At 45.6% G+C, this 26133-nt stretch overlaps 1 protein-coding gene across 4 annotated transcripts in view; it reads right to left on the bottom strand.

The window, feature by feature from the left end:
* The window catches only part of LOC140201573 (unconventional myosin-VI), a 265342-nt gene that overhangs the window by 28623 nt on the left and 210586 nt on the right, over positions 1–26133 (bottom strand). For all 4 annotated transcript variants that reach the window (XM_072265885.1, XM_072265887.1, XM_072265888.1 and 1 more), the window contains 8 exons: positions 25669–25839; positions 19385–19423; positions 17872–17965; positions 15967–16097; positions 11211–11288; positions 7875–8004; positions 6854–6944; positions 3700–3850 (listed from right to left, as the gene is read on the bottom strand). In XM_072265885.1, the coding sequence (XP_072121986.1) occupies positions 3700–3850; positions 6854–6944; positions 7875–8004; positions 11211–11288; positions 15967–16097; positions 17872–17965; positions 19385–19423; positions 25669–25839 (885 nt within the window). The remainder of the gene's footprint in view (positions 1–3699; positions 3851–6853; positions 6945–7874; positions 8005–11210; positions 11289–15966; positions 16098–17871; positions 17966–19384; positions 19424–25668; positions 25840–26133) is intronic.

Genomic DNA, 26133 nt, shown 5'->3' with positions numbered 1-26133 from the left:
TGCTGGAGGACCTCGGCAGGCCAGGCAGCATCTATGGAAAATAGTACACAGTTGACATTTCAGGCAGAGACCCTTTATCAGGACAAGAAAAGTACTCTTTTCCATAGATGCTGTCTGGCCTGCTGAGCTCCTCCAGCATTTTGAGTGTGTTGCTTTGGACTCCCGGCTTCTGGAGACGTTCTCGTATCTTTCAGGTTTAGTCGCGAAATGTCGTGGCATATGTCGTGAAATATGTTGTTTTGCAGCAGCAGTACATTGCAAAAATACTTAAGAAACTATAAATTACTATCTCTCACACACACAGACATATATAAATTAAGTAGTACAAAAGAAAAAGAGTAAAAAAAAAGAAAACAGCAGAGAGTTTATGTGCATGGCTTCAATGTCCATTCATAAATCTGATGGCAGAGGGGAAGAAACTGTTCCTAGTGTGTCTTCAGGCTCCTGCACCTCCTCCTTGATGGTAGCCAAAAAAAAGGTGGCATGTCCTCGGTGATGGGGGGTACTTAGTGACGGATGCTGCTGCCTTTTCGAGGTCTCTATTTGCTGCCTGTTCATGTGTCTGTTTAAATATTTCCTAGACTGGCTATTGGGTCTGCTTCTACCTCCTCCCTAGACCTCCCTACCACCTTTCTAGGAACCTACCTCTCACAGTGCTGAAAGAAACCTGAAAATCTCCTTTAAACTTTCTCACTCTCATCGTAAACCTGCTCCCTCTACGGTAGGAAAAGGAATCTGACTATCTACCCATAATTTTATAAACTATTCTCAGGTCTCCCCTCAGCTTCTGACACTCCAGAGGAAACAACTCAAGGCTGTCTAACTTCTCCTTACAGCTAATATAATCTAACCAGGCAACATCCTGAAGGACAACTTCCATACCCTCTCCAAAGACTCAATATCCTTCCTGGTGTCCAGAAGTGGACACCATATTCCAAATGAGGCTTACTGAGATTTTCTGTACAGGTACAGCATCCTTCCCAACGTTCATACCAAACTCCCTGAACAATGAACCCTAACCATGCCATTCATCGTTAGCACCCTCTCCACTTGTGTTGCCCTTTTCAGGGAGCTATGGAGTAGCACTCCCCAAATCCTCTGTACACCAGTTGTCCTAAGGACCTGTCGTTTATTGTACATTCCCTCTCACATTTGGCTTCCCAAAATATAATTCATTCTTGTTTAGATTAAACTTCATCTACCATTCTTCCTCAGATTTGTATCCCGGTGAATCCTTCGATGACATCCATCGACTATCTGCAAGGGTGGCATGGTAGTGCAGTGGTCAGCACAATGCTTTACAGTATCAACAATCCCGGTTCAATTCCTGCCACCGTCTGTAATGAGTCTGTACGCTCTCCCCATGACTTGCATGGGTTTCTGCCCACAGTCCAAAGGTGAACCAGTTGGGAGGTTAACTGGTCATTATAAATTGTCTATTGATTAGACTAGTTGCTGCTTGAAAGGCCGGCAGGGGCTATTCCGTGCATGCTGCATATAAATAACTTCACCAGTTTTCGTATTGTCTGCAAACTTACTGAACAGTCTACATTTTCATCAAGATATACAGCAGAGTGCAAAAGTCTAGGGCACATATACATAAGCTAGAGGAACCAAGACTTTTGCACAATACTGTAGTCATTTTTATGTATTGCACTGTACAGATGCCACACAAAACAAAATTCATGAGGTATGTGAGTGATGATACACCTGATTCTGATATGGGTCTCTATTGTGGACTGAAAGTGGGAAGGAGGCAGGGAGAGGGGAATTGTGGGTGAGAAAAAGGGGAAGGGAGAGGGGAGGGAGTGGGAGTCACCAGAGAGACATTCTGTAATGATCAATAAACCAATTGCTTGGAATCAAATGATAGAAATTTACAGCACATTACAGGCCCTTCGGCCCACAGTATTGTACCAATCATGTAAACTACTCCAGAGACTGCCCAGAATTTCTCTAGAACATGGCCCTAAATTTTTCTAAGCTCCATGTACCTATCTCTAGAGGCTCTTAAAAGACCCTATTGTATCTGCTTCCACCACCGCCGCTGGCAGTGCATTCCACACACCCATCACTCTCTGGGTAAAAAACTTACCCCTGACATCCCCTCGGTACCTATTTCCAAGCACCTTAAAGCTATGCCCTCTTGTGTTAGCCATTTCAGCCCTGGGAAAAAGCCTCAGACTATCCACATGACCAATGCCTCTCATCTTATACACCTCTATCAGGTCACCTCTCATCCTCCGTCGCTCCAAGGAGAAAAGGACAAGTTTACTCAACCTCTTCTCATAAGGCATGCTCCCCAATCCAGGCAACATCCTTGTAAATCTCCTCTGCACCCTTTCTATAGTTTCCACATCCTTCCTATAGCGAGGCGACCAGAACTGAGCACAGTACTCCAAGTGGGGTCTGACCAGGGTCCTGTATAGCTGTAACATTACCTCTCAGCTCCTAAACTCAATCCCATGGTTGATGAAGATCAATGCACCATAAACCTTCTTAACATCACTGGCAGCCTGTGGAGCAGCGTTGAGTGTCCTTTCGACTCAGACCCCAAGATCCCTCTGATCCTCCACATTGCCAAGATTCTTACCATTCATATTATATTCTTATTCTGTCTCGAAATTGGACCTACCAAAATGAACCATTTCACACTTATCTGGGTTGAACTCCGTCTGCCACTTCCCAGCCCAGTTTTGCATCCTATTGATGTCCCTCCACACTATCCACAACACCCCCAACCTTTGTGTCATCAGCAAACTTACTAACCCATCCTTCTACTTCTTCATCAAGGTCATTTATAAAAATCACAAAGAGGAGGGGTCCCAGAACAGGGACCTTGCCTGGTTCTCAGGGCTGGGTGTGTCAGCACCCGCGTCACCCCCTCCTCCAGCAACTCCTTCTCTGCCACCTGTCTCACACCCCTCATGTGGTGCTCCAACCTTGCCATTCCCCACATCCTGTGCTCCCACCAGATTTACAAACTCCCTCTCCATTCCACATTGTCAAACAGAACTGTGCAAAAGTCTTAGGTGTCCTAGCTATATATGTGTGCCTAAGATTTTTGCACAGTACTGTAACATCACTGATCCCTGTGGAACACCCTCACCAGATTATACATCTTCCATCTGTGCCTCCATCCTTCCCCTTCTCTGCAACTTAAATCAGGCCTGTTTTATCACTTTTCCAGGTCCAATGAAAGATCTTCAAGCTGAACTGTGAAATGTTTCTCCCTCCTCTGAAGCTACCTGACCTGCTCAACATTGACGGGATTCTGGCTTTCTGACATTTAGCAGTTGCTGGCAGTGCGGTGCTTTAAACTGACACATGTAAACAGCCATGTGGCTCCTGCAGTCATAAACAGAAGGGATTCTGTAGACGCTGGAAATCCAGAGTTACACACAAAATGCTGCAGGAACTCAGGTCAGGCAGCATCTGTGGAGACATCGACTGTTTATTCCTCTCCATAGAATCTGCCTGACCTGCTGAGATCCCCCAGCATCACGTGCGCGCGCGCACAACTTTGCCTGTGTGTGTGTGCACGCGTGCATCTTTGCGTATGTGTCATCCCTTGCAATTATCGTTGTGGGGAGCTGGGGTCGGATTTTAGACAATCGAGCTCAGGCTCCCTCCCCACCTCTACCTTCTTTCTGCCGACGCTAAAGGCTATCTGAACTGCCTGCAAACTGAAACGCTTACCTTGACTTTGTTTACAAAAGCATCTATCGATGAATCCAGCTCCTGGACTTGTTTGTTCATCTCGCCCTTGCCCTCCTTCAGGGCCTTCACCACCTCAGTCATCCTATTGACACGCTGCTTCAGTGATTTCCCCTTCACCATACCATCAATGCTGGAAGGAAGGGAAGCCCAATTAGTGCCAGCAACACCATCCTCACGATGGCTGTGGAGACCAAGTCACTGGGTCTATTTAAAGCAGAGGTTGACAGACTCTTCATTATTAAGGGTGGCAAAGGTTACAAGGAGAAGGCAGAAGAATGGGGTTGAACGGGATGGAATGATAGAATGGCCGAGCAGACTCGATAGGCCGAATGGCTCCTATGGCTTAAGATCTTTTCAACAGGGGTGGTGAGTTCATTTGGATACGACTGCCCATTTCCCTTTAGAGTGAAGGAGGAGGAGAGGTGTACAAGATGATGAGAGGCATAGATTGAGTAGGTAACCCAAGACTTTTTCCAGGGTGGAAATGGCTAATTCCAGAGAGGCACAATTTTAAGGTGATTTGCAAAAAGTGCGGCAGTGGGGAACGTCAGAGGCAAGTTCTGAAAGTGGTGGGTGCATGGAACGCCCTGCCAGGGGTGGGGTAGAGACAAACGCACTGGGGTCTTTTAGCAGACTCTTGGATAGGCACATGGATAGGCAAATGGAGGACTCTGTAAGAGGGAAGCGTTACATTGATCTCAGAGTACGATAAAAGGATAGCAGACATCAATGAAGGAGTCCTGCGATGCCGAGAGTGAAGGGAACATGCTTTGGGTCTAGGGAGCAAACCAAAGCACACAGAGGATACCCAGCTGGTCAGGCAGCAGCTGTGGAGAGAGTAATAGATTGAAACCTTCATGTTGATAACCTTATGTCAGATTGGGGAAAAATTTAAAGAATAATGTTGTTGCAGAAAGCAGAGAAGGTGAACAAAAGGGAAAGTCTATGATAGCTCAATAAAAGCAACAAAGGAACCAGGGAAGAGGGCAAAATAGAGGCCAGCACGACAAAAGTTAGATGTAAGAGTGCACAGAAGCTGGAGTTTGGACCAACAAACAATCCGTTGTGGGAACTCAGTGGATTGAGCGTCTCTGTTAGACGGTTGGGGAGGGGAACATGGTCGGTGATTCTGGTCAAAGACCTGCATCAAGAACTCTGGCAAGCTGAACACCAGAAGATTATTGAAATTGACTCATTCCGAATCGAGAAAAGAAAGGAAAACACCGACACTAGGCTGCAGTAAGTGATTCCCATTTCCCAGTCAGACTGGTTTGATGAGATATGGATGTTTGAGTTTATTTTGAACTTTATTTCAACACCAGAGAAGGCTCTACTTTGTTCAGAATTTGAGGAGATTCCGTACACCACCAAAGACTCTTACAAGATGTCAGGTAGAGAGCATCAGACACAAAATGCCAGAGGAACTCAGCTCCTATGGGGGATACACAGTTAACATGTCGGGCTGAGACTCTTCATCAGGGGAGGATTTTGACTGGTTGCATCACGGCCAAGTATGGAGGCTGTAGACGGGTAAGGACTCAGACACCCCATACTGGTCACACTCCTCCCAAATGGGGGACATCTTCAAGATGGGAGGTGGCAGTGAGGATGCCCTCCATTCAGAACAAGTCCTCTTCTCATTACTGCTGTCAGGGAGGAGCTACGGGAGCCTAAAGACCCAAACTCAGTCATTAGGAAGAGCTTCCTTCCCTCTGCGATCAGATTTAGGAACAGTCCATGGGCACTATCGTTTTTATTTATGTTATTTATTTTTGTAATTTATGGCAGTTTCATGCCTTTGCACTGTTCTGCTGTTACAAAACAACAAACATCATGTCATCTGAATGAGCTTTAGTGAATCTGATTCCGATGCTGAACAGTGGGACTGAGAACTAAAGTGACAGGCCACTGGTGGACAGAACAGAAATATTCTGTGAGGCAGTCAACCCGTGTGTGCCTGGCTCGCCAATGAAGGGCACTGGGCACCCATCACCATTCTGTGAGGGGTGTCTGGCTGGTGGGAAGAGAGGCTGTGCAAGGTGCTCCATTCCCTGCAGTTGCTGGAAGGTGCCATCTGCAGCTGGCAGAGGTGAAGATTTTCCTGCATGCATTTCCTTCACCATAGATGCTGTCTGACCTGCTGAGATTTTGGAAAGTCTCTGTTTCTATCCGTTTCTCTGTGCTTTGTTGCTGGATTATTATACAGGATGCAGGAATAGGAAATGTAACAGCACATTTAGCTGGACAGACATGTTGTCCAGAACCTTCATAGAATGCCATGGTTATATCTCCAACAACCACAATCTTGACAAATAATGAGCAAGACACAACGGATGTGATCCAGTGGTGGTTTTCATTGTCATGGCTGGGGTGCAGGGGTGGGAGAAGAAAGAGGTCATGCTGCCGTATGTCCAATTTCAAAAATCAACACTCATACAATTTATACATAGAGCTGAAGAGATGCACAGCTTAGGAAAAGAGCCTTTGACCCACTGTGTCTATGCCAACCCATACTGATGCCACTTGTCTGAATTAATGCTAACTGCCTGTGTGCCTTGCTCATTCAAGTACTTGTTAAAGATACCCAACTGAAGTGGTGTTAACTTCAGGTAGGCTTCTCTTCTATCTACATCTTGATAAAGGTTTATAAATCTAGAAAGATTATGAGAAGCACAGACAGCTGGTATCTTCCACTCCCCCCCCCACAAGACAAAAAGGTGAATGTTAGAACGGCATGCATTTAAGGTGATGGGGGCAATTTCAAAGAAGACGTGGGTAAAGTTATTTTTTTCTTTTTACATAGCGAGTGGTGGGTGCTTGGAGTGTGTTGACGTGAGGGCAGATACAATGGAGGTGTTTAAGAGGGCCTTGGATATGCAGAGAATGGATGGGTAGAGGCCATGTGCAGGCTGAAGGGAATGGGTAGCCTTTGCCTAATTAGCTCAACACAATTTTGTGGACCAAAGGGGTTTTTTTCTGTACTGTTCTAGCCTATCCTAGAATGTGTTACTGAAACAAGGTGAAACACCACACAGGGATTTGGAAGTCTAGAAACAACTCCTGCCCAGTCTACCGCAATCAAGAGGTCAAACAAACTGATCACTTAAGCCTATTTGTAAAGTGAATTACTAACCGTGGCTTGTGTTTTCTCTTGCATAACCACATGCGGACTGTCTTCTGCATCTTAATGCAAGCAAGCGCTCGGTATCTGATCTTGTTCTTCACTGCAGCAATAAATAGAATAAAACCCCTTTAATAAATTCTGTAATTCTATACGCACCCTTTGCATTCTACATGATCAACAATTCAGGAACAGCTTCTTCCCCTCCACCATCGGATTTCTGAATGGACAATGAACCCATGAACACGACCTCACTTTTTTTCCCCTCTCATTTTGCATTACTTATTTAATTCTTTTAACCTCTTTTTTGGGATTAAACCTGATCACTAGAGGTCCCTCGACTGACAAAGGAGCAAATATGAAAAGTAATCCTGCCTCTTAGTGCTGGAAAAGGTGGCACTCCCATGGTTGCCGTGAGCCCCATCAGAAAACAAGGAGACCACAAGATCTGTGCTGACCATACCTACCCACCTCCACTGAGCCTTCACCAACCCATTTTATTCTCCCCACGTTCCCATTGTCCATCTCCCCCCTCCCAGATTTACAGTGACCAATAACCTACCAACCCGTACGTGGGAGCAAACCGAAGAATCTGAACGAAACCCACATGGTCAGAAGATGAGCATGCATACTCCACACTGACAGCATCTGAGCTGAGGATAGAACCCTGGTCACCAGAGCCTGAGACAGCACATCTACTCGCTGTGTCACCCTCTGCCCCAAAGCAATTAGCCACTGGTGTTAAACACCAAACCTGTTGGCGACGGCCAAAGCAACAGAGTGAAAAATCAAGCAATAAAAATTGGAATGGTGGGAATGGACCGAGGAACCACCTGACGACATCACACCAATTCGCAATAATTGGAATGGTGGAAATGTTTTGAAGTAAAGAGCCACCTGATGACATCACACTGATTCACAAAAATTCCCCAAATTACCTTCCGTAATCAGATCTAGAAAGCCATTTTAAATGCAATTGTGGTGTGTGGCTCTATGTAAAATAATGTCAGCCCCATTGAAACGTTAGACCTACGTTTAATGACGGACAGTGCACACCACTGGACCTTCTTCCACCGGCTGCAGATCAGCCAGTGATTCACATGTTTCATCAACACCGCCAGGTGCTCCGGATCGGACTTCATGATCTGATCAAACTCTGCAAACTGAGCAAACACAATTCAATGAAAATTAGCAGTCAACCTCTGACCGCTTTCACCTTCACCTTTAGCTTCTGACTGACCTAGTGTCAATCATGTTCTTCTGCACACTTTTAAAGCACTCACCAACAATGACGACCTTAAAGCAAATACCAGAGGACTGAGAGGTCATTCAGAGACTCTGGTCACCCCATTATAAGGAGGATGTGGAGGTTTTGGAGATACCACAGAAGAGTATATCTGGATACTGCCTGGATCAGAGGGCGTGTGCTATAAAGGAGAAGTTGGACAAACCTGGGCTGTTTTCTCTAGAGGCTGAGGGAACACTTGGTAGAGGTTTATAATATGCAAAGCATAGACAGGGCTCATAGAATCTTCTTCCCTATTTTTTTTATATAGGCATCCGTTAGTCTCATGAAACCATGGATTTGTGCCTTGGAAGGTTTCCAGGGTGCAGGCTTAGGCAAGGTTGTATGGAAGACCGGGAGTTTCCCATGTTGCAAGTCTCTCCTCTCCATGCCACCGATGTTGTCCAAGGGAAGGGCATTAGGACCCATACAGCTTGGCATCGGTGTCGTCGCAGAGCAACGTGTGGTTAAGTGCCTTGCTCAAAGACACAACATGCTGCTTCAGCCGAGGCTTGAACTAGCGACCTTCAAATCACTAGACGGACGCCTTAACCACTTGGCCACGCGCCAACACCTTGTTCCCTGTATATAGAAATGTACTGGGAAGTGCTGTAGAGCTATTGAAGAAACTTCACACCATCTTAAACGTATCTTCCCCCGGGCAACCGTTCTAGTTAGCCCCCAACCTCTTCTGTCTATTTCCCCCATCACTTCACTGTAAACACTTTAAACCACTTTTTATAATGTTTACATTGTAAATACATGTGGATATTATGCATTTATGCACATTTTATTCCATATCTGTACTTTAACCCCTAACATTATTTTTATATAATTCTTTATTCTTTATAATTGTTGAATGTTACTTTTTGTTGCATGTCGTGCCTTGACCAACACACTACAGAAAATTCCTAATACATACATGTAGATATTAATAGGTCAAGTATAGCTGATCCCCGAGGGGCATTATCCCAAATTCAGACAATTCAGAATTGATGAGTGATTTCCTTTGTTAAAACACATGCAGCAGAACAATTCCCAGCAGACTACTTTTGTCATTTTATATTCTCAGCCTGCCCAAGGGAAGATAAAGATCCTACGATTTACAAGCCCAATCGCTTATTATCCTAATGCACATCTTCTATTTCACTGTTAGTTTTGAAAATACCAACAAAAAACAATAGCAGGGCCAATTAAAGAATAGATAGCAGCAAACAACCATTGCTGATCCCTGTAGATTATGTTCACACAGAGCTCAGGGAAGAACCAGCTTCCAAGCCACGTCCACGGGTTAGTTTGGCTCTGACTTGTGACCCAGGCACACTGCAGGTCAGAGGTGCATCAGATCCTTTCAGGATAAAAAAGGGCTCTAAACTGGTGCTTCCTCACACAGCCCCCTGCCCCATCCAGGGACAGAGCAGAAACAGCCAGCAAAGGAATCAGCTGAGCCAAATGCACTCCTCAGCTTAATGGCAACCAGTGTGGCTTTGTTTTCATCGTTATTTACCTTCATCTTTAGGCATATAAATGAGTCCCAGAAGGTTGACCCACCTTATAGTATTATAGGGTCATAGGCACAGAAGCAGGCCCTTCAGCCCATCTAGTGCACAGACTAGTTAATTCTGCCTAGTCCCTTCGAGCAGCACCTGAACTCCAGTCCTCAATATCTCTCCCATCCATGTCCTTATACAAATTTCTCTTACGTGCTGAAATCAAACCCACAATGACTTCCACTGGCAGCTCGCTCCACACTCTCACCACCCACTCAGTGAAGTCTGCTTATTTGTTTAATTACTTTCACTGTACACCGCAAAATAGGCCCTTCCGGACAAACAAACCACGCCGCCCAGCTACCCACCTATTTAACCCTAGCCTGATCACAGGGGAAGCTACAATGACTATTCAAACTACCAACCAGTAACGCCTTTGGACTGAGGCAGGAAACCGGAGCATCTGGAGGAAACCCACGTGCTCACCGGAGGAACGTACAAACTTTCTTACAGAGGACACCAGAGTTGAACTCCAAACTTCAGTACTCTGAGCTGTAATAACGTCACGCTAACGGTACGCTACTGTGGCACATTAAGTCTCCCTTAAACACAGAAATACAGAAAACCTACAGCACAATACAGGCCCTTCGGCCTACAAAGCTGTGCCGCACATGTCCTTATCTCAGAGTTTACCTAGGGTTACCCATAGCCCTCTATTTTTCTAAGCTCCATATACGTACCTATCCACAAGTCTCTTAAATGTCCCTATCATATCTGCCTCCACCACCATAATCGGCAGTCCCTTCCACGCATTCACCCTTAACCTATGACCTCGAGTTCTAATTTCGCCAACCTCAATGGAAAAAGCCTGCTTACATTTACCCTATCGACACACCTCATAATTTTGTATATCTCTATCAAATCTCCACTCAATCTCCTACACTCCAGGGAATAGTCTGAACTTATGACACTGTTCCCTGTAACTCAGGTCTCAAGTCCTGGCAACTCCTTTTTTTCAGGAATTTCTTATTTATTGGAATTGTTTTTAAGTGTCTCTTATTAGAGAAGATGCGTTTCAAGAGCTTCAAGGCCTTTAAGCATCCAGCAGTCAAACGACGATCACGGAGCATCGCCGGAAAGCGCACCGTAGACTTTCTGTAATGAAGATTGTTACTGGAGGGCTGCAGAAATTGCACGCAGCCATGCAAAAGAGATTCGGAGGGTTATGGCAGGACTGACCGCAATTCAACCTCTTTGTATACATTACAGGAAAATAAGTAACCACAAATTAAACTGAAAATTATCAACTGGTCCGTTTTCTCCTTAACCCTTCCTCAAAGTTCCTTGGCTTTAGCTTGAATGAAGGAGCCCACTCTCAGTCCCTACAGGTACGCTCTCTCTGAGGAGGCTTGGAACAGGGAATCAGATTCTGGACTTCGGCTCTGTAAGACTCAACAACTCCATTCATCGACTGGATCAGAAGAAGCCATTATCCGAGTCTATCTCTCAGGGTTAGGCAACCCTGTGAATTCAACAGCATTACAGAGGAAAGCAGACTCCAGTTCTGAAAGTTTCAGTGGAAGGGTTTTCTTACCTTACCAGGCCGGAAAAAGACTTTGGTAAGACCAAACTTGTAATCATTTTCATTGAGGCCCAAGGCTTTGAACAGTGCCTGGGAAGTGAAAGGGAAACATAACATGTTATGCTTAAGCTGATAAACTGGAAAGGGTCACAAGGATAACTCTGAATGGTGCCACTCACTGTCAGCCTTGCTCATGTTCTTTCTCCAGTAACTAAATTCATAAAGGCATAGAGCATGGAAACATGGCCTTCAGCCCAATTAGTCAAGGACAACCAGGTTCCCTTTTAAGCTAAGTCCCATTTGCCCGTATTTGACCCTTATCCCTCTAAACCAGGGCCTCACAGACCCCTTGCTTCATGGTATTGGTCCATAGCATAAAAAGGCTGGGAGCCCCTTCTCTAAACCTTTCCTACCCATATACTTGTCCAATTACCTTTTACACATGGCTAACGTATCTGCCTCAACCACTTCATCTGGCAGCTCATCCCAAATACTGACCACCCTCTGGCTGGAAACTTTGCCTCTCAAGTCCCTAACAAATCTCTCCCGTCTCACCTTAAAACTATCCCCATGGTTCTTCATTCCCCAATTGTGTGAAAAGGACTGTACACACTGACCCTATCTGCGCCCCATTTCTCCGATGAGAAACAGAAAACTGTGACATACAGGACCAAATTGCATTGAATATATTTGCAATATCCAACTCAACTTTCACCGTATCTATTTAGATCATTCCGCATCTTTAGATGCTCACAAAGCACTTTACAGATGACCAGTTACCTTTGACGGTGCTGACAAAAAGTCAGTGCAACTAATTTGTATACAGCGAGGCCGCTCAAGTACCAAGTACCCCGATTCTGTTTCTGAGTGACGCTGACCAAGAGCTATGTGCAAGTCACGGAAGGAACTGCCCTGTTCCGTGACAGCTATTACTTTGGGAACTTGTGCTGAAGGAGAGCTTTCAAAAGGACAATAACTCCAAGTCTTTCAATAGCATGCTGGTTGATGTGATTGACTAAAGCCATTGTGAAGTTGGCTGTTGACATGAAGCACGCTGAGCTAGATGATCAGGTATTACTGCGAGGAGGAGGGATAGATAGCAGAATGTGATTATAACTCATACAAGTGTTTAATTCCTCGAACTGAGATATGGTCCCAGTAGCAATGCCAAGCAAGACTTGTCCTGTTAATTACTCACAGATCTCAATAGTCTGGTAGTCCAGGATCAGGACCATGAATTCCAATTGATTTTTCCCATGAAGAGACTCTTTTATTTATTTATTGACGTTCTGCGCAGATTTAGGCCCTTCCGACCCTTTGAGCTGTGCCGCCCAGCAACACCCCCGATTTAACCCTAGCCTAATCACAGGACAATTTAGAACGACCAAATAACATGCCAACTGGCACGTCTTTGGACTGTGGGAGGAAACCGGAGCACCCGGAGGAAACCCATGCGGTCACAGGGAGGATGTACATTCAGCAGTAGGAATTGAACCTGGGTCGGTAGTGCTGTAAAGCGTTGTGCTAACCACTATGCTCCCATGCCAGGCTGTTGGAGTACTGAGAGTGAGCTCATTAACGATCAATAAAAGGTGATCTTGGACTGGACATTCCATTGGATCTCAACAGGAAGCAAGGCAGCCTTGTCTACGGGCCTTGAAGTTTGAGGTCTATCAGAAAAGCCATGCAGATGGCAGATGGAAGTAACTCAGAAGAAACACTTTCCTGGTAATTATGACGTGCCTGCGTTCTCTGGCGCTTTCAAGACCAGTTACACCCCAAACCTCCACTCAATCAATGTTCACGAGAGGACTAGAGCTCAGCAGCAACAAGAGTTGCCAGCAAGGAGCATTTTGAAGAACTCTTCAAGCAACCGCCAGCTTCCACAAGTGACCTTGACTTCATCCTACGGCAATTATCCAATTCTGACCAGTCTCATCACTACCCAAAGTCAACCTGTGACTGCAAAGAACATATGGCAACTGAGAAAACATGGTCCTGGGGGAAGATGGCATTCTGGCTGAAGTTCTAAATCCCGGCAGAAAGGAACTTCCGGTCATGTATTCAGAGCCTTACCTCTCTCACCTGGGAAGAGGAGGAGACATCAGTGGACCTGTCAGTCGACAGATAAACTACATTGCCTCGGCTCTTGAGATAAGGTAACCAATCTTGGCTACGGTACACAGGCAACACGCACACATCCAGAGGTTGCGTCCCAAGTCATCATTGTCTCGTTCACTTTAATGTCCAGGAGAAAGGGCCTTATGATAAATACCCCAGCACAAATCTGTCTCCACTGCACTACCCCACAGCATAAAGGTCCACAAGGAGATCTTGGAAAAGGTAGACTTCCCACAATGAGAGTGCCACCTCCATTGATGGAAGGCATCGGTGATGAGATTCTCCCGTCTCTCCATTTTGCCGGCACAACCTTTGGCCACCTATAGAAAAGTGTGTTTAATAATTAAGGTCTACTCTGCTCTCCTATTTAATTCCAACAAGGGTCATCTACAGCAGGCATCTCAGAGCACTGAAGGAGCCAAGACCAAGGCTGTCTTTGCAAAATTCTCCAAACCCAGTGGCAGGGTACATGAACCAACCACCATGCCTGGTCTTACTTCAACATCCGCCCAGCGTCAAGACTAACTATAACTGGTGGGCACACCACATCATTCACAAACTTGACACCAGACGTCTGAAACAGGTTCTCCACTCTCAATTCACTCTCAGCAGGAGAATCAGTGGCTGACAGAGGAAACACATCAAGAAATCCACAAAACCTCTTTCAACAAGCATAATCCCCTCACTGACACGTGGGAACCCCTGACCTGTCGTCGTTTAAACTGGAGGAGCAGCATTCAGAAGGGCACTGGGAATCTCAAGCCTGTTTCTCTGGGTGTAGGAAGCCCAGTGAAAACAGAAGGCACTCATTCATCCAATCACCCAGCCCCCCCCACCAGACCACCCACCCATCTACTTATTTAGAGATACAGCACAGAACAGGCTCTCAGGCCCAGGTGAGCTGCACCACCCACAACCCATCTATTTAACCCCAGCCTAATCACAGGAGGGGTGTATGGGGGTCAGGGAGGGGTAGCACCTCTGGTGGGGGAACATGTCACGTCCTTTTCAAGGCGGTTTGTCCACCTTTTGTCCCCACCTGGCACTTAGCTCTCACCTGTGGCTCCCCGTAGCTGTTTGCATGCGACAGCGGCCACACCCCGGGCAACAGTTTCGACAAGCCGGCTAAACCAGGTGAGGGTAGCCAACGGGTCTCAAACCCTCCGTGAGATAGGGAGTTGTCTATCCCAGCATGTGAAGACAGACTCCGGCGGATTGAGCGTATGGAAGGTCCAACGGTCAAGAAGGCGGTCTCTGCAAGCGTCGTGGAATGTGTAGAGCACGACAAGACACAGAAGACATCGAAGACATCCTGGTCATCCACTGCACCTAGTCCCATCTCCAGGAAGAGAGATTGAGGCTGACACTGCGCAGCTCTCCCTCACTTAAATCCAAATCACGCGCTAGTCTCGACATCATCATAATGGTGTCGCGGTCCTCATTGATGTCAATGATGGACGAACACACAATCACAGGAGAATTTACATTGACCAATTAACCTACTGACCAGTACATCTTTGGACTGTGAAGGAAGCCTGAGCACCCAGAGGAAATCAGTGCAGTCACGGGGAGAACATACAAGCTCCTGGAATTGAACCCAGGTGGACTGGCTCCGGAAAGCAGCACACTAACCGCCATGCTACCATGCCCTCACCCCCAAGCTGCAAGCCGCCAGTCTCAGGGCAGTCATCGTAAGAGGGCAGGGCAGTGAAAAGCCTTTGGGCATGCTGGCCTCTGTCAGCTAGGGCACTGGGTACAGAGGCTGGAACCGTCATGTTGCAGCTGGACAAGATGCTGAGAGGCCATGTTTTGACCAACGCGTTCAGATTTGGTCTCCGTGCTACAGGAAAGACGCCATTAAGCTAGAAGTGTGCAGAGATTTACGAGGATGCTGCCCAAACTCAAGTGACTGACAGAAAGGTTGAGCAGGCTAGGATTTTATTCAGTGGAGCACAGGTGATCATTTAGAGCTGTACATACCATCGAGAGACAGGAATACAGTTAGTGCACAGGCCATCTTCCCAGGGATGGGGAATCAAGAACTGGAGGGCATAGGTTTAAGGTGAGGAGGGAGAGACTTGATAGGTACTCAGGAAGCAAAGTTTTCATCAAGAGGGTGGTCAGTATATGGAACGAGCTGCCAGAGGAAGTAGTTAGGGCAGATACATTAACAGCATTTAAGGGAACTTCGTTAGGAAAGATCCCAGGGATTCCCAGCCTCCGGTCCATGGACTGCTCAAGGACTGGAAGGCATACAAGGCATAAAAAAGGTTGGGAACGCCTGACTTAGAGGGATGAGGCCTAAATGCGGGCAAATGCGACTAGCATATACAGGAGTCTTGTTTGGCACAGATCAAAAGGCCACAGGGCCTGTATCTGTTCTGTATGACTCCCTGATTCTCACTAACTGGACAGAAAGTCTTCTTCAGCCCTCTGAGACTGTTCACTGAAGATGGTTGTGGATGATCCTTCCTCCTCCAGGGAATGCAAGACAAAGTGCTGTACTCTCACCCCAGAAAATTACCGGAATGGAAACCAACCTTTCTAACTACGAAGGCTCAAATCATTCAGTGTCATCCCCTGCTAAGTCACCTGACAAGATGCACGACTACCTGACAGAGCTTCAAAGCTTGAACCTGGTCAATACCTTGCAAAAGAGCCTGGGGTCCAACCTGGACAGCTTCTCGGGCATATACTTCTTGTACATGTTGTAAAGCTCATGGAACGGAGCACGTGATGGGAATCCTCCTTGCATAAGGTCCAGTACAGACACCATACCTACACAACAGAGAGAGAAACAGAGACTCTGAGAGCAGCACATGGCATACACACGACCTGTCCAAAGGAACCCAAATCCACGTTAACTCCAGAACTGGTCACCTTACCTCCTGACTGCCCCGTGAACAAACCGGCAGAAGACAAGCTCTACTGTGGTCAACTGTAGACCGATGGCTCGAGTTTGGATCTTTTATTATGTGGCTGTGATACCAAAATGTGCTTCCTATCTTGTACGTCTGTGTGTGCTTTGTGCTGCGTGTGACTGTTGGTACTGTGCTCTGCATCTTGGCCCAAGAGTAACGCTGTCTCATTCGGCTGTATTCATGAGTATTCATGTATGGTTGAATGACAATTAAACTTGAATTGAATTGAATAAACACAAGAGATTCTGCAGATGACAGAAACCCAGAGCAACATGTGCAAAATGCTGGAGGAACTCAGCAGGTCAGGCAGCACCAGGACTCCTTTTGAAGGGTTTGATGAGTACTGATGATCTCTGGTGAAGAGTCTCACCTGTAAAACGTCGACTATTTACTCCTCTCCATAGACGCTGCCCGACGTACTGAGTTCCTCCAGCAGTTTGCGTTTATTGCCACAAATAGAGCTGTGCTGAACTGGACCACACCCAACAACTCAAATTATACAAATAAAAGCCCGTAAAACTAAACCTTCAGGAGAAAGCCAATTAATGTGAACATTTTTTTGCCTCCTGGGGGGATAGAACGGGTGTGTTGATTTTGCAGAACAGGGAAGAACTGGGTTTGACAGTGTCGGCCCAAAGCAACGACTGGGGCAGTTTGCTCAAGTTACATTTTACAGAGAGGAAAGCACAGATTCAACATGAAGTGGGGTAGGCCGAGGCTTTGGTGGGAAAAGGCATGCTATGGTGCAGGAGTTGGAAAGCCGCAATGGAGAGGAGAAACGGAGGAAGCTGAGCCCCAGTGAAGCACAGCAACGAGGCGCTGTGTTCAACTTAGGTGGCTGCAAGTGGGATTGGTGGAATCAAATTACCACAAGTATATGTCCTGCCCAGGTCGCAAATGCCCAACATGACGGACACTTGATATGTACGAGCAAGTGCTTGGGAGACTGTTGGGATGTGTTTCTCAGCCACAGGCATCCTTTGCTAGCTGGGAACGGGCATTACCACGTGCCTTCTCTCCCCAATGCCTACTTGAGGCCGCAACAGTCAGGGGCTGGATGGGGCTGGGACGAGCAGGGAGTGCTGGGCAGACACACCCACTGAGGCAGCAAGGCCGGCTGCTGGCTGCTCTTCCTGCGCCTGCCGCCTCTCCTATCACAGCTGTTTCTGGGACCCTCTCCCATACGCTTGCTGCTCACAAGCAGTTCAGGTTGCAGAGAGCTCTCAGGAAAGAACAAGGGAGCAGCCTGTACCTCAGGAATCAAAACCCATGGGTTCGGTTCCAACAAGACCGGGCTGCAGGTATTCTGGTTCATTATCATTCAGTGTAAGCTCCCAAATGGCAGAAGATGTTCTGATTATGAGTGTCTGCAGCTGTACCACAACTAGTGGACCAAGACAGGACTCGAAGGACAGTGAGCAGGAGGGGATTACGTGGGCACGGACCAGACCCTACAGGTACCAAGAACACAGGAGCTGGGGGAGAGGTGGAGCAAAAAACAAGGTACAACAGTCAGGTTGAATGTGTAGGACGACAAGGAACTTGGCACTCACTAAAAGTTGGCCATTGCACCCACTAAATCAAAGCAAAGGTAAAGCAAATGTATAGCAAGTCTCCACACAATAGCTCACCTGAACACTGCAGCTGAGAGAGTATCTGCGCCCCTTCAAATTGATGACTCGTCATCTTGAGGTTGGGCTTAATGCACCGAATGAAGCTGGAGCCCTGGTTAAAAAAAAGTTTGAGGAGATTAAGTATGTCCGCAAAGACACTCACAATTTCTACGGATGTACTGTGGACAGCATTCTAACTGGCTGCAGAACCATCCGGTATGGGGGGAGGGGCCACTGCAGAGGATCTAAACAAGCCGCAGAAAGTTGTAGACTCAGTCCCCTCCACCATGGACACTAGACTCCCCAGCATCCAGAACATTTTAAAGGAGCAATGCCTCAAGAAGGCAGCCTCCATCATTAAGGACCCCCATCACCCAGGACATGCCTTCTTCTTATCACTATCATCAAGGAGGTGGTACGGGAGCCTGAAGACACACACTCAGTGATTCAGGAACAGCTTCTTCCCTTCTGCCATCAGATTTCTGAATGAACACTGAACCCATGAGCACTACCACACTACTTTCCCACCGGAAAACTTAGTTTTCATTAGGCATTGCAATGTACAGCTGACACATAACATGTTTCATGACATATGCCGGAGATATTAAACTCGATTCTGAAAACGTGGGGTAAGCAGAGCACATCGTCAATATGAACTCAAACCACCAGATGCAGAGGTCCACCCACAGTGTTTTGTAATTCCCATCATCGGCTCAGGGAAAAATCGACCTTACTTTGAAGACAAGCCTGATGCATTGCTTCCCCCAGCAGTGGTACCTCTCTCCTGACAAGCTGAGACTCAGTCCCTGGGGCATCAACCAGGACCGATGCTCCTCTTGCCTACTAGTGATATCAATCCCGCGAGGATAATCCCATTAGCCAAGTGGGATTGACATCTCTAGTTTACCCAGTGGAACTCTCAGCTTGAAGACGGAGAGAAGAACAGAGTGAATTATCTGCCTAATTGTAGACAGAAAGGACCTGACATTCAATTGGACTCTGATTGAAGGGCCGTGATCTGAAGCGTCTACTGTCCATTTCCCTCCATAGCTGCTGCCTGAGCTGCTGGAACTCCTCCAGTGCCTTCTATGCTACTGAAATTCAACTAGTTTACTTCACTCATGGGGCAAGGAGTTTATCAGCAAAACCTTATTTGCCGTCCATCCCCAACTTGCTCCTTGATGGTTTTGGAGGATAGTTAAGGAACAACCACGTCAGTGAATCTTCACAAAATGCTCAGAACATGGAGGCGATAGCACAAGTTGCTCTCTGAAACTCATGAATGAACCAAACGTTTCATTGAACAATCCTCCCGTTTTACAGTCAGCAATACTTATGAGCGCAGCAAGGACTACACTTCCAAACATTAGTTATTTGGGGAGATCTTGGCATCAGAAAAGGGAGTTCTCTCTGGAAACTCAGGATAAAGGATGCTCCCTCTGTCCAACCGGGAAACAGAATGTCCCGCTGATACACGATGGAACACAACCCCCATTTTAAGTAAGAGGCTAACATGACAACGAGTACTCACCGTGCTGCGTAACTTTTCCAGCAGCAGGTTCAACTGAGTCTGTGAAATGGGAAGGAAAACAAAACAATTCAGCAATGTGCATTTTGGGGCCAAATCTCTACTCGAAAATAGTTATCAATGCAACTTTCACTTCAAATAATTGTAATTAACTGGGTTTACCATAATATGGCGCAAAGCAGATTGGTAAGGCACGAAGTGTTAAATTGGCCTTTCAGGGTACACAATGAGCTGTGATGCAGTGTGACAAATACCTCAGCAAAACAAAAGCATACGGCGGGCGACTTTCGTCAAATTTTGTGTGGGCACGGAGGAGGGGCAGCATGCAGTCGGGTATTGTGGGGACCATTGAGTAGCACCCACGAATGAAAGGGTGGCCTGACCTTAACCCTTTGCACACCAAATTGGTCGGCCATTAACAAGTTGGCCCAAACAATGGCTCTGGGGGTTTTTGCGACTCGGGCCGACAAATGTCAAGGATCAAAGCTGGTAGGGAGGTGGTAGCTCGGTGGCTAGGGAGATGGCATTGTGTTGCAACAAGCCATGCAGAACAAGGAACCCCAGACTCACTCTCATTATCCGTGCTGAGCTGTGGGAGGAGTACAGTCACCCCAACTTTCTTGGACTTTTGAGAGGGGGTGGGGGAAGAAAGAAGAACGCCATTCAAGTATTCCTCCTCAGTCAGTCCTGCTGGAAGAGCGTACAGGAGGAGAATGGGTGAGGAAAGCATCAAGTTCAGGCGTTAAAAGCGGAGTTTGATAAGTTTCTGAGTGGAAGGGACAACAAAGGTAACAGGGAGACAGCAGGAGAATGGGTTTGAGAGGGAATAATAACTCAGCCATGGTGAAATGACAGAGGAGACTCGATGCCCAAATGGCTTTATTCCGTTCCCATGGCTTATGACTGTCGGAATTGGTTGTTATTTTTATACCTTTTTTTAAATCATATATTGGCTGAATTAATGCAAGAATAAAATCTTGCATTGTCAGTTTTTTGCTGACATAGTTTGCATTTTTAGCAAACTCTAGTAATGGCTCATCGTTATTTACTGGCAGAAAGTTGTACAGCAGTTACATACATCTTTTCATTGGCTAAATATTAGCAGATTATATGTATCTTGTATTTGCTTTAATTACATAACCTAATTCATTGCATTCTGCTATCCAAGGCATTACCTGGTATCTGGATTATAAAGGCGATAGATTTTCCAGAAGGTGCCATCTTTTTATTGAACCTCTCCAATTTCTCCTCTCTCATCTGCCTCGTATCTTTGTTTAAACGTTAAAATCCATGGTTGTGAAGAATCAATTAATCAAAGCTCATTCCTAAACTAAAAGAACCCAGGGATCGAAAGTAAATGTGATCTGACATGGCCAACTCTAAAGCTCAGTATCTGGGGAAAATAAAATGGCCATTTAATGACAGTGATGGATATTTGCCGGAGGAACGGTTAACGTTTTGTCTCTGGCTGTTGTCTGCTTTTCTACTTATCCACAACTGGAACAACTCAGATCACACCAGCAGATGCTGTTGAAACTACACACAGGTCCAGTGACCCGGGTTCGACCCTGAGCTGGGGCAGCATTCTGACTGCCATATGGGGTGGAGGAAAAGGTGGGGGAGGGAGAGGTCCAGTTTCCTTTCACATAACCTACCAGCCAGCATAACTCTAACTAGCTGCTGTAAATTGCTCCTCCCGCAAGAGGACCACAATCCTGGCATAGGGTTTGGAGCCTCAATGACCTGGAGAGCGATGCTGGCTGGAATCAGGGCTTCATGCTTTAGCTCTTGGTAGGGTCACCCACACCAAACAGGTCAAGGGGTAGAGGCCAGACTGAGAGTGGTCCACCAGCCCTCCAGGTTTGCGGGGTTTAGCTCAGGGCTAACAACCCTGACTGGTAAAACAAAATGGTTATGGAAACAGCAATGAAGAACCCTTCTGTACCTGAGTGTGACAGTATTCCAGGGTCTCCACCCCAGACTTACACGACTGACAGGAGTGAGAAGAGGCTGCAGACATGATGAAGGAAGAGGTGAACACCACCAGAGATGGAGGACCTTCATTGCTGCGCTAAATGCCAGCGGTGTAATGGGCAATAAGTGAATTGCCCTCAGTGAAGATGGTTGGTGTGGGAAGCAAGATGGACATATAAGGGAAAAGGGAGAACAGGATAGAATTAGCAAAGGAATAGAATTGATGGGATTGTTCTAGAGTTGGCATAGACGTGATGAAATGTCTTTTATGTTGCAAAAGCAGGAGAAATACCCCAATAATAGCAATTGGTGCAACACTAGCAAAGTAGCAAAGATTGAAAATACATTATAAACATTTAAGAGTCCATAGAGCTTTCTGAACTATTCACAGTTCAATATTATTAGTCACTTAGTTTTGATTCATTTTTGTATGTGTTTTCCCCCCCCCATGTGATGATACTTTACTGGAAGGACCACAAATGCAACAACACTGACTTGGAAGATAACCACTCAAAGTGCTTGATAGCAAAAATCAATACATTAAATATATTGTTCCGTTCCTGGTGAGCTTTTACTTATGAGAACAATTTGCCATGCCTCCCCCTCTGCAAGCTGGAAATTCCCGCTTGGGACAAGTTATTGATCTGACAATTCCATATTGCGGAACCCATGCTGTATTCCATAAAGCAGATGGAACGATCCACAGAACCACCCTATCAGTAAGGAGTTTGTACATTCTCCCCGTGACCATGGGGATTTCCTCCAGGTGCTCTGGTTTCTTCCCACAATCCAAAGAATAGGTCACTGCAAATGGTCCCGTGATTAGGCTAGGATTAAATCAGGGGTTGCTGGGTAGTGAGGCTCGAAGGGCAGGAAGCGTCTGTCCTACATTGTATCTCAATAAGCAAACAAGATGTGCTTGAGCAGCTGAGCTTCTTTGCTCACGGTGAGGACTATAATTATTTGATTATTTTGTGAACATTAGCTTTGGGGGCTTTGCTAGTGCTTGCTTGCCAGGTGGTGGTGGTGGTGGGGTGGGGGGATAGTTTTGCCGAGGCAGGTGGGGGCGTGGGGGAGGGTTGATGCTTTGCTGCTGTTTATGCATGGGGAAGGCAAGGGAGGGGGGCTTTGGGGTTCTATTGTTTTTCCTGTCATTCATTCTTTGGGGTTTTTCTGTTCCGAGGATGTCTGCGGAGAGTCAGAATGTATATTGTATACACACTCTGATATTAAATGGAACTGCTGAACCATTGAAATGTCTGTATATTTAATGCTGAATGCTAACTGTGAATATGAAAATGGCCTCTGAGCGGATAAAGGAACAGACACACAGAAGTTACATATTGTACAGAAAGGCTTGATTATCATTACAAATAGTTATCTACTGTGTGTAGGCTCCTGAAGCTTTGATCTGTGTGGAGAGATGTAAAATGCCAGGGGTAAAGGCAACCCGTAACAGACGTGCAGTGGCTAAAGGAATGATTTACCTGATATCTCTGGCTGTTGGCTACTGTGCTTGCCCAACCTCCCTATTATTTCCACTACTCATCCTGAACTGGAACAGCTCAGATCAGACCAGCAGACTGAGGAAAAGGAGCAGGAGCAGGAGCCAGGTGAAAAAAATCAGGGCTGAAAGGCAGCTGTACTATAAGCAGAAGAGAGATTAGAAGTATGCATCAGAAACTCAAGCACAGGGCAAAAGGAGGCAAGAAATCAGCACAACAGATAATACCCTAGGGGATTTTAACATTAATTCCAGCATGTTTTTTCTCTCTCTAGAATCTGAAATGTTCAAGTTATTAATTATCCTTCAAAGAATTAAATTTAAAGACACAGAAGATCATCATGTACATGATTATTAATCAAGATTTTAATTATACAAAACTCCCAAGCTTGGCTTTTTTTCTGATTTGACGTGTGCTGCTATAGTTTATAGTGATGTACAATCCAATATACACTATCTACATGCATCAGGTTTACAAAGACTAACGTTCAGTGAGTGGCAATAAAACCCCACAATTCTGATGAGTTCAGAAGGACAAAGTCTGGGTTTGACACATGATGAATAAACCTCGACTCATAAAGGCGTAGAGTGTAGAAATATTAGCAAGTTTCAAGAACAATAGACCAAGAAATATGGTGGAAAGCAAAGACATAACAAAGCCCAGTTTCGGATTCAATCTCATTCCTCGCCCATTGCAGAAGTGAACCTTACCATACTGGGCTTGACAAGCTCAATTTAATCCAAAGCTTTGACCCTGAAATTGGTCGCTGCAAAGAGCGAGACCAAAGACCACAAGACACAGGCCATTCAGCCCATCAAGTCTGCTCCACCATTCCATCATGGCTGATTTATTTTCCCTCTCAACCCTACTCTCCTGCCTTCTCCCCTTTGACATCCTGACTAAGCTAGAAACTATCAACCTCCACCTTAAATATACACAAAGACTTTGCCTCCACAGCTGTCTGTGGCAATGAATTCCACAGATTCATCACCCTCTGGCATAGGATATTCCTCCTCATCTCTGTTCGAAATGGACATCCCTCTATTCTAAGGCTGTGCCCTCTGGTCCCAGACTCACCCACTATAGTAAACATTCTCTCCACATCCACTCTATCTAAGCCTTTCAATATTTGACAGGTTTCAATGAGATCCCTGTCATTCTTCTAAACTCCAATAAGTATGGGCCCAGAGCCATCATTCCTCATATGTTAACCCTTTCATTTGCAGAATCATTCTCATGAGCCTCCTCTGGACCCTCTCCAATGCCTGCACACCTTTTCTTCAACAAGGTTCCAAAGCTGCATACAATACTCCACGTACGGTCTGACCAATCTCCTACAAAGTCGCAGCATCACATCCTACTTCTATACTCTGTACGTCTCCTACTCATTATTCCATTTGCCTTTCTCCTAATCCGTCTCATCCTTTTCTGGACTCCCCTCTTCCTCAACATTCCCTGCTCCTCCATCCATCTTTCTACCATTTGCAAATTTGGCCAGAAAGCCATCAATTTTGTCATCCAAATGATAGATAATGTGAAAAGAAGTAGTCCCAACACTGACCCCTGTGGAATACCAATAGTCATTGGCAGCCAACCAGAAGAGACACGCTTTATTCCCACTCTTTGCCTTCTGCCAGTCAGGCAATCTCCTATCCATAACCAGTATCTTTCCTGTAATACCACAGGCTGTCATCTTGTTCAGCAGCCTCTTGTGCGACCCCTTGTCAAAGGCCTTCCAGGACAGGTCATTCAATATTCCTTATTTGGTTAGTAGGAGAGAAACCAAACATCACTCAAGGGTTACTACTCATGTCTAAGATCCACTATTCATAAGATCATAAAACGTATGAGTAGAATTAGACTAACAGGCCTACTGACTTGTGGTCATGGCTGACTTATTTTCCTTGCTACCCTTAACCCTTTAAAAATCAGTAAATTATAAATCCCTCCCTTAAATATATCAATGAGCTGGCCTCCACCATCCTCTGTGGCAACTAATTCCACAGATTCACCACCCTCTGGTTGAAGAAATCCTTCTTCGTTCAAGTTTTAAAGGGATGTCCCTTTATTTTGGACTCTCTGCCTGATGGAAACATCCTCTCCATATCCACTCTATCCAGGCCTTTCAGTATGTGGTAGGTTTCAATGAGGTCTTTCCTCATCTTGCAGAACTCCACCGAGTACAGAGCCAGAGACACCAAACACTTCGCATTCAGTCTGAAATACCAGTTATTCTGAACTGTGGGTTTTGAAAAAACAAACTTCATTAAACACTCATAGTTTGGTTTATTTAACACTGGCAGTAAAAGTAAAAATTGAAATTAAATAAATATGTTGGGTACAAATAGCACTTAATGTAACAGCACAAGTGTGGGAGAGCAATTGTATGTGCGAGTTAAAAACACATTTCATACCTACCCTTCAATGTATTCCCTTCACACAAGTGTACCATTAAGATAACATTGAGTACAGATCACATCTCCAATTTCGAGAGTCACGCAAGGCTGCTCTTATTGAGAGAGTTTTCAAATGGTGCCAGAGGATGCATCACAGCAAAGACAAGATATTAACAAAGATCCTTAAAGGGCAAACGTTACAAATCGATGGAAATGAACCAAGCTATTTACTCAAATGCATTTAAATAAGGATGCAATAAAGGCTTCACAACTCCATCTAATGCTCGCTCTTTGAATAACTGGGGAGAGATACATTCCTCCTTCCACTGTCCTTAATCAGTGGTCTGTCACTTCTGACTTACAAATATCATTATCCAACTTTACAACATGGTAGTTTTCCAATCAATTTTACCTTGAACTTATTCCCAACACTTATGAAGCTCAGTTTTCCTGCTTTCTGTTTTGTGTCCTTTGTGTTGTTGGTTCCCTCAAAGAGCGTCCGGACAAAAGGGTCCTTTGATTCTGACACCAGGGATTCCAAGGACATGTGCAAGGCATCATTATTCTTTTCCACAAACTTGGTCTACCAGGGGGAATGAAAAAAAAAACAAAGTTCTTCACAGATTGAAGATTATCTGATCATACAAAAAAAAACACATAACCAGGAGTTGGCAGACTGTCAAGACATGATAGGTTAAGGAGTATAAAAGGAATTTTTGATTGGAGGGGGAGTTGTGTTCAGGGACCTCGGCCGCATCTGTGAAATGGATGAATACACAAATAGATGTGGGAAAGGAAGGGTGGTTTTAAGGGGAGAATTTAACTCCCATACAGATTGGGATAGATGGATTAATTTAGGTTATAGAGTAAGGAAATT

This window comes from Mobula birostris, chromosome 8, assembly GCF_030028105.1.
Source record: "Mobula birostris isolate sMobBir1 chromosome 8, sMobBir1.hap1, whole genome shotgun sequence".
NCBI lineage: Eukaryota > Metazoa > Chordata > Chondrichthyes > Myliobatiformes > Myliobatidae > Mobula > Mobula birostris.
The sequence above is the reverse complement of the archived record's forward strand: the minus strand, read 5'-3'. Positions and strand labels throughout refer to the sequence as shown.